The following is a 19,507-nucleotide window of genomic DNA, read 5'->3' as shown; positions in this document are numbered from 1 at the left end:
CTGGGGAGAGATTTCCCTTTAAATAAAGCTTCTGGGGAGGAGAGGGAGATCAAAGTCATTGTCCTCACACAGGAAGGCAAAAGAACCACCCCCAAAACAGGGCCCTGGCTCACTGTGGCCCTCAGGGAAAGTGAGGCCAGTCATTTTAGGTTCTCCTTTTGGGTTTTCTCATATCCCCTTCCTTGGATTTTTCCTTTATTCAGCTTTTCCTTCAGAGCCCAATAGGAGTGGAAGCATTTTTAAAAGCCTAAGCAGTGACCTCAGCCTGACAATTGTTTGAGGGCTAGAAAAATTCCTTTACAGGGTGACTGATCAGAGGAGCAGTCTGTCCTAACTCCTCACACAAGAGAGGAGACAGGCAACCTCTTATTCCTACATGACTCTTCTCTCAGTAGTACTGGCCATTCAGAGACAAGGCTACCCATTCCCAGAGAAGGTCTGCAAAGCCAGAGAAGGCCCTGACTCACTGACCTCCCATACCTCCTCACGGCAGATACTTTCCCAAATTCTGGCAAAAGCCACTTTATTCACCAATTTCTATCTGCACTCCTTGGCTCCCTCATATAAGCTATTACATTTTGCAGTAAAATCTACCAGCAGTGTCTCCTGTCCATCTGAGGTAAGGACTTTATCTTTGGGAGATATGGCTTCCAGGCCATAAAAATAATAATAATAATTAATAATAATAATAATAATTAAGGACAAGGAATTTTTTTAAAAATTTAATGTTTATTTTTGAGAGAGAGAGAGAGAGACAGTGTGAGCAGGGGAACGGCAGAGAGAGAGGGAGACACAGAATACGAAGCAGGCTCCAGGCTCTGAGTCACCCAGGCACCCAAGGCTAGGAATTTTGAATAGGGGTCTGGAATGTGTTGAGCTGGATAATGTAAGTCAGCTGACAAAAATAAATACGTAGATAATACAGAATATTGTAATATTGTCATTGTGATGCATAAGTTACTTTTTTTTTTAATTTTTTTTTCAACGTTTATTTATTTTTGGGACAGAGAGAGACAGAGCATGAACGGGGGAGGGGCAGAGAGAGAGGGAGACACAGAATCGGAAACAGGCTCCAGGCTCTGAGCCATCAGCCCAGAGCCTGACGCGAGGCTCGAACTCACGGACCGCGAGATCGTGACCTGTCTGAAGTCGGACGCTTAACCGACTGTGCCACCCAGGCGCCCAAGTTACTTTTAATTCTAGTATAGATGCTAAAACTATGCACTTTGCAGGAGAAAACAGTCCCTCAGTTTTTCCCTGCTAAGTCAATACCTCTTTCCTTCTATCTCATTCATCTATACACACTGAGCAAATGGACTTCTCATTCTTATGGGATTTTCTGGTTCCTTAAACACTCTCAATTCTTCTATTTATCACCTCCCAAACTGGCTTTTCTTGATTTATTTCCATTGCAAATATCTAGCCAATCACCAATTATTATTGTTTCTGCCTCCAACATGTGTTTATTATATATGTGCTATTTTCCTGATCCATCTTACCTGGATGACCACAATCACTTCTGGACATATCTTTGTTGTTGTTCCAAGTTTGTATTTAAATTCTAGCTAACATATAGTGTAATATTGGTTTCAGGAGTAGGATTTAGTGATTCATCACTTCCATATAATTCACTCTTGTCCATCTTCTACCCATTACTCCTTCAACTATAACCCTACAACTATAAGGGTTACTTTAAAACTTTTTTAATGTTCACTTATTTTTGAGAGAGAGCCAGAATGTGAGCAGGGGAGGGGCAGAGTGAGGGAGACACAGAATTTGCAACAGGCTCCAGGCTTTGAGCTGTCAGCATAGAGCCTAACCCAGGGCTCAAACTCACAAACTATGAGATCATGACCTGAGCCAAAGTTAGATGCTTAACTGACTAAGCCACCCAGGCACTCCTAAGAGTTACTTTTAAAAATTGTCTGATGTCACACCTGTGTGTGGGGGGGGCGGGGGGGGGTGCACTGCATTCCATATCCCCTAGAAGTACAAGCATGATTTGGAACATATCTATCTCTCCAAATTTATCTCAGTTACTACCTGCCTCATCAGTCTTCATTTAGCTTCTCAGAAATTACAAGCTGTTTTCTATTTCATAGATTCTGCATATAATGCATTATATGCTCAAGAGCCTCTTCACTCATCTTCATTTGAATTATTTATACTCATCTATATTTTTTTAATTTTTTTTGTTAATATTTATTTTTGAGAGACAGAGACAGAGCACAAGGAGGAGAGGGGCAGAGAGAGGAGACACAGAATCAGAAGCAGGCTCCAGGCTCTGAGCTGTCAGCACAGATTCTGACCTGGGGCTCAAACTCACAAGCCCTGAGCTGAAGTCGAACACTCAACCAACTGAGCCACCCAGGCGCCCCCTATGCTCGTCTTTAAAAACTGAGCTTGAAATTCACACTCTCAGAGAGGTATTTTCTTTTCTGTCTTTTTTTTTTTTAATAAAAATAGTATTTTTTATCAAGTAGAATTACTCATCATGTGAGATGGGGCATCCCTTCTGTGAAGGCAGAAAGGGAGAAACATGATTTGATTGATACAGAAGAAGAGTAGAAATAGTCTCCCTTTTCTCATATTCTAAGCCTGCATAATACACAAAATATAATCCCTGGAGGATATTAACCATGTAAATCCTTGGATTGAGAGTAACATGTTCTTCAAGTGTTCAAAAGATGAGCAAACATTTCTACTAAATTTTAACTTGATAAATGAGCAATTTTGCAATACAAATAGTATGTGAGGTCGAACATCACATGATCATAACTGAGCCAATGGTTCTTTTCTGTCTTTCTCTCTCTCTTTCTCATTGCGGGATTGTTGGTGATCATCTGCCATGCTCAGATCCTGGGTCTCAGACTGCGGTGTTCAGCAGAAATCAGTGATTTTTCAGAATGTTGGAAGATGCCCACAACTCACACTAGTGTATTTTTTGTCACTTCAAAGAACTTATGGACAGTCTTTTGCTTTTCCAGTCAAGATTAAGCTTAGAAATGCTTTGCTTCATTCTAGGTCAGGCTGCCTGAAGATATAGACCCTTCCTCTGCTGCCTTCTTGCCAGTTACATTTTTAAATATAACTTATTGTCAAGTTAGCTAACATACAGTGTATGCAGTGTGCTCTTGGCTTCAGGAATAGATCCCCATGATTCATTGTTTACATCAAACACCCAGTGCTCATCCCAACAAGTGCCCTCCTCAATGCCCATCACCCATTTTCCCCTTCCCCACATCTCCCCCGCCATCAACCCTCAGTTTGTTCTCTGTATTTAAGAGTATCTTATGGTTTTCCTCCCTCTCTGTTTGAAACTAATTTTTCCCCTTCCCAACTCCCATGGTCTTCTGCTAAATTTCTCAAATTCCACATATGAGTGAAAACATATGATATCTGTCTTTCTTTGACTGACTTTTTTCACTTAGCATCATACCCTCCAGTTCCATCCACGTTGTTGCAAATGAAAAGATTTTATTCTTTCTCGTTGCCAAATAGTATTCCAGTGTATATATAAACCACACCTTCATTATCCATTCATCAGTCAATGGACTCTCTCTGCCCCTCCCCCACTCTGTCACTTTCTCTCTCAAAATAAATAAATAAATAAATAAACAAACAAACAAACATTAGATATGTTCTTTCTATACCGATGTTCTTGAGGGTTTTTATTAAGAAAGATGCTGTATTTTGTCAAATACTTTTTCTACATCTATTGACAAGATCATATGGTTCTTATCCTTTCTTCTACTAATGTGATGTATCATATTGATTGATTTACAAATATTGAACCAGAGAGGTACTTTCTTAAAATTTTTTTTAATGTTTATGCATTTTGAGAGACAGAGAGATATGGAGCATGAGTGGCAGAGAGAGAGGGAGACACAGAATTAGAAGTAGGCTCCAGGCTCTGAGCTGTCAGCACAGAGCCCAACGTGGGGCTTGAACTCATGAACCATAAAATCATGACCTGAGCTGAAGCTGGATGCTTAACCAACTGAGCCACCCAGGCGCCCCAAGAGGTATTTTCTTAATTACCAATCTACATGAGAACCACTATCTCTTCTTTTTCATTATGATAATTTTCACAGTTTGTGATTACACCTATTTTTTTTAGAGAGGAGAAGAGGTGCAAGTGAGTGAGGGGCAGATAGAGGGAGAGAGAGAGAGAGAGAGAGAGAGAGAGAGAGAGAGAGAAGCAAGGCTCTCCCGAAGCAGGGCACGAGCTCACCTGATGTGGCACTTGAACTCACAGACTGTGAGATCATGAACTGACCTGAAGTCAGATGCTTAACTGATGGAGAAACCCAGACACTCCTACCCCTATTTTTCAATGCCGCTCATAAGAACGTAACTGAAGATAAGTGTGCTCCTCAAGATAAGTGTACACTTATCTTTTTTTTTAAACAGTTTCTTTTTTTTTAATGTTTTTATTTATTTTTGAGACAGAGAGAGACAAAGCATGAGTGGGGAAGGGGCAGAGGGAGAGGGAGACACAGAATCTGAAGCAGGCTCCAGGCTCTGAGCTGTAAGCACAGAGCCCGACGCGGGGCTCAAACTCACAGACTGTGAGATCGTGACCTGAGCTTTAGTCAGACGCTTAACCAACTGAGCCACCCAGGCGCCCCAAGTGTCGACTTTTCTTGATGAGCAGTGAGTAATATATAGAATTGTTGAATCCTCTATTGCACATCTGAAACCAATTTAATACTATGTGTTAACTGTACTGGAATAAAAATTTAAAAAAATGAAGCCTGTTCCTGGGTGACACAGTCGGTTAAGCATTGGACTCTTGATATCAGCTTAGGTCATGATCTCATGGTTCGTGAGTTCAAGCCTCCTAGGGGTGACACTTTGGCCTGCACAAATATCTTCTTTCTCATTTGGTTCAAAACCTGGGTGGGAGAGAGGGAAATACATATCAGCCCTCTCAAAGACCCTATATCTCCTGAAAAAGAGGCTGGTTAGCATGTGCCCAGATTTTCCCTTTAATCTTTCCCATTAAGTTGCTCCACATTTTTCAGAAAAAGTAAATGGCAGAGTAGAAGTATAAGGCAGAGACAAGCCCAGAATTATTGCACAATGGGACTCCCCTAACATTGAGGGAAACATCAGAAGTAGGGAAGAAATGTGCTCTTTTGCAACATGTTATCGGTACATAATGGTGAGTTAATTCATGAGTAAAAAAGTATAATACAATATGATAAATAGAACAACTAATCTTGCTGATCAAAGGCTATAATATTATAAAGCCAAGGAGTCTCCAGATATCACATCAGAACTACTTTACCTAAATCTTGTGTAATTTCAGACAAGCAAAGAAACCACAGAATGGAGCTCTGGAACTCCACCTTGGGAAATGACTTCACATTAGCGGAGATTCTGAATGACAGTGGGGTTCCCAAACTGCTTTTTGCCACAATCGCTGTCCTATACATGTTGGCCCTGACCAGCAATGGCCTGCTGCTCTTGGTCATTATAATGGATTCCTGGCTCCATGTGCCTATGTACCTTCTACTTAGCCAGCTATCTCTCATGGACTTGATGTTTGCATCTGCAGTTACTCCCCAAATGCTTGTGGATTATCTGCATGGGGAGAACACCATCTCCTTTGAAGGCGGCACCTTTCAGATGTTAGTAGTTCTCACTTCAGGAGGTGCAGAGGACTTACTACTGGCGTTCATGGCCTATGACAGGTATGTGGCTATTTTTCATCCTTTGCACTACATGGTCCGCATGAGGCCAAGGATATGCTGGCTCACAATAGCCACACCTTGGATCCTGGCATTCCTGAATGCTGTGATACTCACTTCATATACTATGCACTTTCCTTTCTGTATGTCTCGGAAAATCAGGCACCTACTCTGTGAGATCCCACCCTTGTTGAAATTGGCCTGTGCAGATACCTCCATATATGAGCTCATGGTATATGTGATAGGTGTGATCTTTCTCATGCCTACCCTTGCTGCTATCCTTGCCTCTTATACGTTTGTCCTAATTGCTGTCCTTCACATGTCCTCGGGTAAGGGAAGGAAGAAAGTCCTCACCACATGCTCTTCTCACCTGACTGTGGTAGGAATGTACTATGGAGCTGCCATGTTGATGTACATCCAGCCCAATTACTACCATAGTCCCCAACAGGACAACATTCTCTCTCTATTTTATATTATCATTACTCCAACACTGAACCCTCTTGTCTATAGTCTGAGAAACAAGGAGGTAATAGAAGCCTCCAGGAGAGTACTGGGGAGATTCACTTCTGCCCAGAGATGGTAGATGCCAATGTCATGTGGAAGCCCTATAGCTTCTACATGGGACTCCATATCTGCACTTGGTCTTATGCTGGCATCTTCCACATTTTGAAAATTCTGAAAATCTGCCACACTGGAGACTAAGTCCTCATTTGGCCTTAGAGACACGAGTTTGTCTCCATTAGCCCTATGTTTCAATAGCCAAGGATATTTTCATTTTTCTGATCAATACCCCAGGATCTGGTTGAAATTCCCGTTCTGTTCTAACAGAGATTATCTTATTTTTCACTTCATGTTTTTCTTTCCCTCCCCTACAACAGTTCTGTACTCAACCATACAGGAAGTTGGCCAGAATTTTTTCTTGATGTTTCTATTTAAAACAGGAAATAAAAACTAAAGAGGAAAGTGAAGATACCGAATGAAGATACAAATGTTAGACTTTACTACTTGCTGGTGAAGAAACTTCTCAGTTCTTAATTCTTTACTACTGTGAATCTGTAGTCATATAATATTAAATGTTTTATTGTGGAGAGATCTTTCCAGATCTATTATCAGAGCTCCAGACTCTGGAAAAATTCCTATCAGATACCTATGTTCTGGATTGTAGCATCAGCTCCTTATGCTGCCCATATGACATTAGGACAGCCATGTGCTTTCCTTGTCACATTATTTATAAAGAAATTTCATTACAAAATACCGATGCCTTGAAGCTAGTATGTGAAAGCAGAAAGCATACATGGTAGTGAGAACTGTAATGCAAATATTCTCTGCTAGGAACATCCTCTATAAAAGTCTCAGCCCCAATTAACACTGAATGTGAACAAACGGTTGAAATCAACATCCGAAACAAAGATGGTATTCCCAATATCTTTCCTGTATCTGCACCCTTGTCAATTATATTTTGGCCAGTGACTAGGTTTTTCTTTTATGACTCGTTCCTGCCCCAGTCCTTTCAAAGTTGTTTAAATTCCCAATTTAAAATGGGACTCCTTTTATTTTTATTTTTTTAAACAATAGAATCAGAATTTGAACTAAATTCTACCTGAGACCCAGTCTCTCTTTTTCCCACTGCATGAAAAGAATTTAAACGTCTTTCTCTCCCAATAAACTTTAAAGTCTTTACCTGCAGGATCTGTGACTGAAATGTTTCTATCATGAAAAATACCTAGTCTCAGTTGGTGCTTAGTCATTTATTTCCTTATGTTTCCAAAAGCATTTATCAAACATCTTCCAGTTGCCTGGCACTAAGATGTGTTTCACAAACTCAAGAAATGTTCTTGTCTGGTACTACTGATCTATAAAATCCAGATTCAATGAAGCTGTTAAAATAAAACCATTCCAAAAAAAATAAACTAAAAATTAAAATAAAAAAAAATGGGACTCCTCTTTATTCCAAGTCCCTTGCCTGAAAACCAATCAAATCAATTACTCTGTAATGCTTGAAGCTGATTCATAATGAAAAAGATCAAAAGGTACCTTTCCACACACATACAAACAATTAATATCTCCTTTGCCCAGGAATTAAAAAAAAACAAAAATTAATGCTAACTAAAATTAATGCTCACGAAGGAAAGAGATATCATAACCTCCCTGAAGTAAAACTCTTAGGAATCATTCAGAATTCTTTTTTCTCATAACTAATATACAATCTACCAGAAAGTCCTGCATTGTATTTTTTTTTCCCTGAATACATCACAGATTATACCAGTTCTCAACACACAAAAATATTCCACTCTGGTCCAAATTTGATCTCATCTTGTCTGCCCTGAGCATTTACTACAGCAGCTTACTAATTGGTGTCCCTAACATCATTCTCCACAGGAGATATATGATATTCCTTTCATTCATTAATGCATTCAATATTTTTAATGCATATATATAATTTTTATGTATTGAACATCTAGCATTAGCAATACCGTTGAGGCTTTCTATTATTCTCCAATCTCTCCTCCTTGCCTCTCACCAAATATCCCCGTTCCTGATGGTAACAACATACTACTCAATTGTTTTATCTTACCATACACATATCACAAATTGGATACATAGCTAGATTTGTTTATTTCATCTTTCTTTTTCAGCTTTTAGGGATTGCTTTTAATTTTTGAATAAAAAAATCAACCTATAAAACAATGTCTAACCAGAGAAGTCTAGCTGACATCTCTGTCTGTCCAATCTATTCACTTCCACTCCCTATAGGTAGCTATATATATATATATATATATATATATATATATATATATATATTGCTTGTATTTTAACTATTCATTCAAATTTAATGAGATTGTGTTTATAAAAATATTTGCAATGTTTTGGGTACATTTGAAAGAAGATATAATTTTTATTATGATGGTTTACAGTTTGATATGTACTTATATTATCTACTTTACTGGTTATATTTTAGGTCTTTTTATTCTTGCTATTTTTGTCCTTTTGATCTGTCTTGAATTAGGAAAGGTATATTAAAATATTCTCTTTTCATGTATATACTTCAATGTCTATAGTTCAATGCATCTTCTGTACAGTCTGCTTTGTGAACATTATTATTGGATGTATAAATATTAATGGCTGTTACTTTTTGCCTTTAGGCAAAACAGAAAAGACTGTTACTTTTTGCCTTATAAAGATATAAACAGGACAAATATTATCCCCCATTCCACATATACAATGACTAGTTCCCAGCAATGTTTGGTGGCTTATCCATATTCACACAGCTATTAAATGTTCTCACCTAATCTATATTCACACAACCATTACATGTTCTCTCTAATCAAAGGTGGCTTCTCCTTTGCATCTGCTGAAAAACAGAATTTTATTCAGGGCTAACTGAGCATATATTCACTCCTCTGCTGACTTTCTGCCGTCTTGAACAGAGAAATTATCAGTGAATACTTTGTTCAATTACTCTCGGATTGTTGGAAGAATTTCTTATTGCTGCCCGTACAAAAGTAAAAGTAAAGTCACTGAAATAATTATGAACAGAAAAAGTACTTAAACATTGTAATGAAACTGCTCATATTGTTGAAGATCTATAACTAATAGGAGAAACATATCAAAAGAAGAAATAAATGTATCAATAAGTAAACAAGCCAGATAAATGTGTCTGTGAGTGTGTGTATGTGTGTATCCCAAGATTTACACAGTAAGAACTTTTACTCCCAGCTGAGATGTCAATAATTTGTATGAGAAATAAATAAATCCTGATTGAAAGTCCCTGGACCTTGGTTGTTCTAGAAATTGCCATCATAAGACTTTCCCTCACCCATTTGCCCTAGGGATTTTCCAACAGATAATTTTCTCTCTTTTTTTTAAAAATATTTTGAAGTTTATTTATTTTGAGAGAGAAAGAAGGAAGGCACAGCAGGGGAGGGGCAGAGAGGGAGGGAGAGAGAGAGAATCCCAAGCAGAATCCACACTGTCAGCACAGAGTCCGATGCGGAGCTCAAACTCAAGAACATGAGATCATGACCTGAGCCCAAGTCAGATGCTTAACCGGCTGAGCCACCCAAGCACCTCCAAGAGATAATTTTCTAGTCCAATAATCATAAAATTGAAATTTATTAAAGACATTCATCAACAGGCATTTGATCCCACTCCCACCTTGGAGTGACACTCAAGAAGACTCCAGGTGAGGAGTGAGAGGAAGAGAAGAAGTAACAAATCCTGAAGGACCTATCATAAAGGGGATGGTGCAAGGGCAGGTTGAGAAAATACCATTATCTTTCACACTTACTCTTCCTTCTTGGGACTTGGCAACTGAAGGCATGAATGAATTCATAATGATCCAAAATATAGACTTAACATGTACCTTTTATTCATCTTTTAATCAAGGCCTTATCTTTTTATGGGGTGGATAGAAGGTATGGGAATGTATAGCAGAATTCTGCTTGGTGAGCCCATCTGAGCAGTAGCCTTGAATTCTTACTATATACTCTGTCATAGGAGGTAACTTTACAGTATACCCTCATTTCACCATAGTGATTTCTCTCTGGCATAGTAAATATGGAAAAAGTAATGGAGATCTTACATCCAACACTATGGTTTTATTGCAACTGGACTACTTGAAATTAATAATCCTTATGTCAAGAAACCGTCTTATTATAGAATGAGATTTCATTTTCCTGTGTGGTAATAACTGTCACCTCTATTGATATGTCTTTTGCTGACTCACGGAGGCCAGAGGGCTAAACCTCACTCCACCACTGCTAATAAGGACACTTCCACAGGCCATCCCATCTCTTTTCAACCAACTTTAATCTGGATTAATCAGACTTTGAGCTCAGATCACTTGTGGTTTTCATCCATTACTACTACAATCCATCTATATAAGGACTTTTCTTTTTTTTTTTTTTAGTGGTTTAAAATGACACATTTACTATTTCACAATCTCTGTGGGTCAAGCACCTTGGCACAGAAACAGAAAAGCAGCACAAACTCATATGTAAAAATAAATCTTACTAATAAGTTCAGTAAATATAAATGCACTAAATGCTGCAGTTAAATGACAGAGTATAAATGAATAATAAAGAAGGTAACTCTTTCAATTTGTTGTTTATAATTGAGCCACTTAAAAAGCCTGAGGCAAAAAAAAAAAAAAACCACCCAGAATGAATATAACAGTAAAGGATTGGATTATATATATATGCATTGATATGAACTAATATTAAAAAATATTATTTGGAGTAAAAAAATCATTTATAAATGCATACAGGATCATTACAGTTTATAAAGCTTAAAAAGTTTGAAAAGTAAACCATATATTATTCAGAGATATTCATAATTAATAAAAGGAATCAGTAAATGAATAAAGACAAGAGTACTGCCTCAAAACTAGAATTTTACTGAATTGCTTTTAAATTGATCAATTGAAGATATACAGTGCTAAATCACAGAAGACAGGAGTGCAAAAATATGTTCAAAAGTAATAAGAAACTTTCACAGTTTTTACCGAGCAAGGGAGTGAAACTCCATCCAGCAAACACAAGCCATTGTAAAGTTGTATGTCTCTATAGAGCACAGTTGATTCATCACTTTTATCATAGTAAAACACTCTAGTCTCTCGTTATGATTAGAAGTCTACAAAGCAAAATTCTTTTTTGTTGTTGTTCTTTATTTTGAGAGAGAGTGTGTGCACACGCGCGAGTGGGAAATGGACAGAGAGAGAGGGAGAGAGAGAATCCCAAGCAGGCTCTGTGCTGTCAACACAGAGCCTAACACAGGGATCAGGCTCAATCCCATGAGCCAGGAGATCATGACCTGAGCTGGAATCAAGAGCGGGAGGCTCAACCGACTGAGCCAACCAGAAGCCCCCACAGAATTCTAACCTAACATTAACAAGAGGCCATTTGAACACTGCCACGTAATCATACTTGAACTAGTTAATGACATGTCATTTGGTTGTTTTTGATTGTTTGTATGATGAAACTCAGTTATTTGAATAGTAATCCATGGGACTTGAGTCATAGTCCTTCCAGATATAAATCATAACCCTATAGAGACATAACTATAGGCCTGTTCAAGTGGGCCAGCTCAAGCCTTTTGCAATGGCTCCAAGAAAAGAAAACAAACAAACAGATAAAAATTTTAGAAAGGTTCTAAGTTAATCAAAATTGATCAATATTTTTTAGTTCCTGAATCATCAAATGAATATAGAGTTAGAGAAGTAATTTAATTTGGTTGGCTTCTGTGGTTAATAAATTGGGTAATTTCAAGAGACAAACCAAAAAACAGACCCTTAACTACAAAGAACAAACTGATGGTTGCCAGAGGGTAGGTGTGTAGGGGGATGGTTGACATAGGTGAAAGAATTAACAGTACAGTTATCATGATGAGCACTGAGTAATGTAAAGAATTACTGGATCACTATATTGTACACCTGAAGCCAAATCACATTGTATGTTAACTATGCTGGAATTAAAATTAAAATATATAAATAAAAGAAATTGAGTAATTTCTTCAAATAATCAATGTAGTTTAGCTAGATATGTAAATATTCATCCTACTTTGTAAGAAAATATAGCTTCCCCTCCATCCATAGAAATGGCAATAAGACAAATTATGGAAAGAGCCTAAATGTCCATCAACTGATGAATGGATAAAGAAATTGTGGTTTATATACACAATGGAGTACTGCATGGCAATGAGAAAGAACGAAATATGGCCCTTTGTAGCAACGTGGATGGAACTGGAGAGTGTGATGCTAAGTGAAATAAGCCATACAGAGAAAGACAGATACCATATGTTTTCACTCTTATGTGGATCCTGAGAAACTTAACAGAAACCCATGGAGGAGGGGAAGGAAAAAAAAAAAGAGGTTAGAGTGGAAGAGAGCCAAAGCATAAGAGACTCTTAAAAACTGAGAACAAACTGAGGGTTGATGGGGGGTGGGAGGGAGGGGAGGGTGGGTGATGGGTATTGAGGAGGGCAGCTTTTGGGATGAGCACTGGGTGTTGTATGGAAACCAATTTGACAATAAATTTCATATATTGAAAAAAAAAAGAAATGGCAATAAGAAAACAAAGTAGAATTTAACAGACTTGGCCCTATCAAATCCAAGGTCCCACTTCTCAAATATTCTTAACACAGAAGACCCCAAAAACATTTAGGAAAGTATAGCAATAATACAGTCATGAAATCACAGTCAGGACCACCTGAACTAAGATAGTCTGGAGAAATAAAGAGAAAAGGGTGATTTTCAGAGTTATTTATAAATTAGAAATGATAGAACTTGGTGCTTGATTTATTATAGCTTAACGAGATAATTTAGTGGCATAATGATTATTTTATTTATGATATATATGAATTGTGAGCAGACAACTAGCATTGTCTAGATCCTACCTACTATCCTGAAGAGAGACAGTAAGCAGCCACTGTCTCCTCTGAGTTCTGCACCAGTAACACATGAGGAGGTATGACTGAAGAGTCCTTACCATTAGGTTCCCTTATATATCACACATACTTCTTGTTTCCCCAGCAGACTTAACAATCATGTGTCAGACAGGAGTGTGTTTCTTCCTCTTGAGGGAAAAGCAGAGTGGATCAGGCAAATGCTGCTTCTACATTTGTGAGGCCACAGGCACATTAGCTATCATTGCTCTTTCATGTAGTCCAAGACCATCAGGTAGACACTGTTGGGGAGGGTAGAGTATTTTCATATCTCTCATGGTATTTCTTTCTCTGCATATGCAAAAGAGGAAGACTATTCTACTCCCATTTTTTAACTATTCTCAGCATATTTGCTAGCTCCTGTACAAGAAAAGAAACATGGTAACATTATAGGGAGTGTTACAGGACACGAATTTGGGCATACATTTACTGGTGACCAGGGTCCTTGTGTCCTAAGAGGGCCAAGTTTAAACTCCATATCCTTTCTTGCACTACTTAACATGAATGGGAAGGTAAACAGTCATTGAACCTCTGGGAAGGTTAGCCATTTCTTCTCTTCATTTCCTATGTCCATGTGGCAAGTATACAGGTCCCGGCCCACAGGAGTGGATTGTTCATTCTGGTCCAAGTGGTTGTTGGGTAGTAGACTTAAGGGCTCACTAGATAACTCAGGCCGTTTTCTACTTTTATGCAGACATGCTTTCACATGTTTGTCCCAAGGTGTGAGATAACCCAGCCAACCCACATTGGCCTTAAAACTAATATATGAACATTATGCTTGCTAAAGGGCATTAAATATTAGGAAGTGGTACAGCATGAGGTAAGAGAGATAGCCTTAAGACTAGTCTTAAGGTTAAAGATTAGAGTCTGAGCTTATTTCAACTGTGATTGACCTTAGACTAGCCCCTTAATCTATATGGCTTTCATATAAGAACAATAATAATAGCTAGTCATAATAATTCTCCCATACATCCTTTATCAGGACAAATGTCACAAGTCTATAGAGTCTTCTAAACTAAATCTCAAATCTTGACTTTTTTTCCCCATCCATCTCATTCAAAAGACAAGTTACCAGAGCCTATAAATTCTATGGAAAGGTCCAGAAATGACTAAAGAATTAAGCAATTAGAAATTAATAACATTTGAATCCCATTAAATAGAAAATATAACAATATAAAATTTTCTTACCACATTCTGACAGTGGATTGAAAACATTCACGCCAAATTGATTTGAATAAAGAAAAAGCAACAGGGATGTAGTAGAGAGAACTTGAAAGGGTAAATTAGTCCCATTCCTCTGGAGAGTCATAAGCATGTATGAAATCATCATGAGATACCTCACACCAGAATAAATAACAATTTGACTGAAAAGCCAAGGATGAAAAAAATTGTCAAAAGTAAAGAGAAGAAATTTTTTTTTAATTTTTTTAATGTTTATTTATTCTTGAGGGAGTGAGAGAGAAACAGAGAGATAGAGAGACAGAGCATGAGCAGGGGAGAGGCAGAGCAAGAGAGGGACACAGAATCTGAAGCAGGCTCCAGGCTCTGAGCTGTCAGCACAGAGCCTGATGCGGGGCTCAAACTCACCAGCTGTGAGATCCTGACCTGAACTGAAGTCAGATGCCCAACTGACTGAGCTACCCGGGTGCCCCAAGAAAAGAAAATTTTCATAGACTATCTATAATAGAAAGGGTGAAATTTGGGGTAAAGAAACAAAATGGGAAATATGGAAATATTTGACTGATAAAATGTATAAATAATGTTGAGCAATAAATAAATAAACATGTTAGTGCTGCCATTAAAGAAGCAAATGGGGAAAATTAGCAACACATATACCAAGGGTAACAATATTGTTCATATAAAAAGAAATAAACATTGACAAGAAAACACAACATTGAGTTAATTTCTTTTTTTTTTAATTTTTTTTAACGTTTCTTTTTGAGACAGAGAGAGACAGAGCATGAACGGGGGAGGGTCAGAGAGAGGGAGACACAGAATCTGAAACAGGCTCCAGGCTCTGTGCTGTCAGCACAGAGCCTGAGGCGGGGCTCGAACTCACGGATCCCGAGATCACGACCTTAGCCGAAGTTGGCCGCTTACCGGACTGAGCCACCTAAGCGCCCCGAGTAATTTCAACCTGGAATCTCTCAGAAAAATAAGGATCTGTCCTTGCATTTGGCATATTGGCTCAAACACTGGTTTTTACAGAGATTTTCTTAAACTATTGTTTTTTTAGGACCAGCTAATATTATGTAACAGTGGTCACTATATCTCAAATGAGCAATAATTTTAAACTCATTTTAATAGAAAAATACTGAGAGAGTGTGTAAATTTCCACTTTTCTGAGGATTTGAAGTAAAGAATGCACAGATGGGCCTGCATGTACTTTACACTCTAGGTTCCGCTCCCAAGAAGAAAACAAGAATGGTAGAGATAGATTGTTACGTTATCCTGAGGCCCAGAACATATGAATTTTTTTCTCTTACAGAAAGATTGGAAATAAAGGAGATTCACAGTATTCAATATGGTTGCCAAAAAATAAAAAATAAAAAGTCCCATGGTATTTCATTGTGTGTAGAGATAATAGAGTGAGCTGTGCTGAGGAGAACCCTAGGGACTGTCCCATGTGCGTCACTTCTCAGGGCCTCATATTTCAAGAATCCTTTCATAATAAGATTCATTTCAGGGTCGGTGCTCGAAAGTAAGTGTTTAACTCATCTCAGAATACAGCCAGAGGTTGGAATGGAAGCCACTGAAAAGTCCACTTCATCATATCCAGCTGTTAAGAGAGAGGGCTGAGAAATCACTAGGATCCAATACCCAAATCTGGATCTGTAACTTGGATTTCTGGATATCGTTCTTTTGTATTCCTATGTGAGGTACCCTCCCATGTAGCTCCCCTTCTCCAGAACAAACTCATCCCATGTCTCCAGGTAAGAAGAAAGAAAATACTGAAGGAATAAAGTCTCCCCAGAACCAGAAATCTTGTGTCTATCCTGGGAAAAGGGTCATATTCTTATTTTTAGAACCCACAGTCTATTTGTGAGAGCAGATTTTTCTTTTTCTCTCTTCTCTAGAATCCTTAGTCTTACAAATTTTGCTACTGGACTTTTTTAAGGGATTAGCTTGTGTGCTGAGAGGTGCAAAGAACCAAAAGATCCGCTGTCTCTCAAACTAGCTTACCCCTTTTCGATTCCCAGAATATTCTGTATTCTGACCTTTTATCCTTGTTATTATAGATGTTCTTTTCCTCTTTCAGTTTTCTGACACTCTTTGGGTGATACTGGATTCACAGGGCACTGCCGAGGATGCACAACAGAGCTCCTCGCAATGTGCGGTCCATTGTTTAGGACGTGAGAAGGAGCCAGGGCTAAGTGAGTGCTAATGTTGGGTGTCTGGGCACTCCCTGCCCCAGTACCCTAGTACTCAGGTTGCTACCACATTGCATATATCTTCTCAGAGGCTAAGAATGAGAAAGAGAATAGGATTGCATATTGAGGATCTATTCCCCTGGAAGAACTACCACTTATGTACTCTCACCAGTAGTCCAGGTGATCATCCTTTGTGTTTATCCTTCTGATTGGTCACAGAATATCCCCATTCCAAGCTGGACCACATAGCTGGATCAATATCAGCTGTGACTTCTGAATCTCATACTATGCTTTACATAGGATGATTAGCACTTAGGAGTTATTGAGTGGATGTGTGTGTGACAGAGACTATGTGTTGAGGAAGCGTTTGTTCAGTCCTGGATGCATTCAGTTATTTATTCACCCATTCAGTCTGTGAATAGTTCTTGAAAATTTACTATATGCCAGGTAATGCAGACATATGGATTGAGATAGGATTTCTACCCTGAAGAAACTTATAGCCCAGTCAGAAGACAGAATTGTAAACAAACAATCATATATAAGTTAATAGTAACCTTTTCAAAGCACATTATTGTATACATATATCAAAACTCACCAGATTGTACACATGAAATATTCATAGTTCATTGAATGTAAATTTACCATGATGAAGCAGTGAAAAACTGCACTTATCAATAATTGTTGGAAAATGAGTTTGGCTACTAGGTTAGAGACTTTATCAGTGATCTTCCTGTGTATTTCAACTTATCTAAAGAAAAGATATTTCTCATTTAATTTTGCCAATTCCTCAAATCATTCCCTGACTCTGCCTTCCTGGTCCCTTAAAGACCAATGGACTGTACTGTAGGCTCAGACTGGACCCATTTCATTTCCATCTGAATGGAAATTCATGAATAGAAACCTCACTGTCAACTCATGTTCCTGAAATTAAGTCCTACTTGGCAGCTCATGAGCCAGTGGTCAAGGCACAATTGCTCTGGCCATAGTTTTCCTATACTGCCAGCTAGAGGTAGGGTCTTACATGTGAAGACAAACCTTTCTAGTCTGTAGGCTCTGATATCTGTCTATCTCAAGATGGCCCTGCCAGGTGGGCTGACTTTCTGTTCTGACATCTTCATTCTAAAGGCCAATTCTAAGACTATTACTTCCACCCTTCTCAGGGATAGATGTCTCCAACCCTGAGTGCCAGCCATTTACCCATGCCCCCAGCTAACTTCCCTAACTCTTTAAATTTCCTTCTCTATTAGCTTATATCCAGCCATGTTATTCCTTGCTTGTTTCTGATGTACAATAATGTATAGATTGAATAGTATTTCCTGGCTGGCTGCAAAGCATTGGACCAGTACCTGATTTCCTACTGATGTACCTAACCCATTGATTGGATACTCTGAAACAAACTGCAGCATGAATGAGCTCCAATACTGTCACACTAGAAAAGATACTGAAACTGTGCAGACAGCTATGGTGGTGGCACTTGGTCTCCACAAAGGGCTGTTCCTGCTTCCATAGGGTGTGGTGCTACTTAAGTCTGGCCTTGTCTCCAACATCTTGGCTCTGTAGCAATGAGGGCCTATCATGCCTTAATCTTCAACACTGCCATCAAGGCTTGATTCTCTGATCCAGTGAAGAATTTAGAAAAGGACTAAATGTGTGGATTATAACATGATCTAAATGGTTTCTTAAAATTCCCTTCCTTCTTGGAAGGATGATAAATGATCCCTTAGAAACACAAAGGAAAAGATAATTATTGGTTCCTCTCCTTGATGAAATGAAAGTCAAAATCTGCTGATTGAAAAGTAAGCTAGATAAAAGAAAAACCTGGGCTTTCTACTAAAGGCAGAACTCTTCATATTTTTTCAAATCCATATAATACGTGAGCATCTTTTTTCAAATAGCTTCCGTAAGAATTAAGGATGGAAATTTTGGAAAATCAAGTGTCTTAAATGCTTCCAAGATATTTTTTCAATAAAACATATTTGTTCTTACAATGAGATCTTCACTTTCAGGATTTGGTTTTCCACCATAGTCAACTTTTGATTCCTTTATTTATGCTGATGTGTAGACAGAAATATACACCAATGGGCACAGAAAACCAAACCTATCTGACTGAATTCATCTTGCTAGGCCTTTCTTCAGATTGGCAGACCCAAATCCTGCTGTTTGTAGTGTTTCTCATCATCTACCTGCTGACTCTGTGTGGGAATTTTCTCATCATAGTGCTAATTCATATTGACTCTCGACTTCATACACCAATGTACTTCTTCCTTAAAAACCTGTCGTTTACTGATCTCTGTTTCTCTACAACAGTCATCCCCCAGATGCTATTCCACTTGCTGGATTTGAGAAAGACCATTTCCTTTGCTGGGTGTTCAATTCAGATGATTTTTTTCCTAGTAGCTGGGTGTACAGAAAGTTCCCTCCTAGCAGTGATGTCCTATGACCGCTATGTGGCTGTCTGTAAGCCCCTTCACTACTCCACCCTCATGACCCAGAGGGTGTGTGTACAGCTGATCATAGGGTCCTGGGCCAGTGGAGCCATTGTGTCTTTAGTAGACACAATATTTACTTTATGTCTCTCATACCATGGACAGAATATAATTAATCATTTTTTGTGAACCTCCTGCACTCTTGAAGTTGGCTTCAGAAGAAACCTACAAAGCTGAGATGGCCATCTTGGCAATGGGCATAGTAATTCTCCTTGGCCCTGTCTCCCTCATCCTTTTCTCCTACTGGAATATTATCTCCACTGTGATTCGGATACAGTCAGGTGAGGGGAGACTTAAGGCCTTTTCTACCTGTGGTTCTCATCTCATTGTTGTGGTCTTCTTCTACGGCTCAACTATATTTACCTACATGCGTCCAAATTCCAAGAAGATAAATGAAGGGGATAAGGTGATTTCTGTGCTCTACTCAGTCATAACATCCATGATGAACCCATTCATTTACAGCCTGAGAAACAAGGAGGTAAAGGAGGCATTTAGGAAAGCATTTGGAAGATAG

General features: G+C 38.6%; 2 protein-coding genes across 2 annotated transcripts; both read left to right on the top strand.

Annotated features, from left to right (window-relative positions):
* Positions 1–5,287: 5,287 nt before the first annotated feature.
* On the top strand, positions 5,288–7,296 carry LOC101100505 (olfactory receptor 2AG1-like). Its single transcript, XM_019811999.2, has one exon. It carries the CDS (start codon positions 5,335–5,337, stop codon positions 6,277–6,279), a length of 945 nt encoding a protein of 314 aa, XP_019667558.2. The 5' UTR covers positions 5,288–5,334; the 3' UTR covers positions 6,280–7,296.
* An 11,289-nt stretch (positions 7,297–18,585) lies between these two features.
* LOC101100247 (olfactory receptor 2D3-like) lies at positions 18,586–19,507 on the top strand. The gene is given in 2 exon segments (XM_003992958.4): positions 18,586–19,112; positions 19,114–19,507. Coding segments are annotated over 2 exon segments (921 nt in total).

The sequence above is a fragment of the Felis catus genome, chromosome D1, assembly GCF_018350175.1.
Source record: "Felis catus isolate Fca126 chromosome D1, F.catus_Fca126_mat1.0, whole genome shotgun sequence".
Taxonomy (NCBI): Eukaryota; Metazoa; Chordata; class Mammalia; order Carnivora; family Felidae; genus Felis; species Felis catus.
Note: the sequence above shows the minus strand (reverse complement) of the source record. Positions and strands in the feature narration are given on the sequence as shown.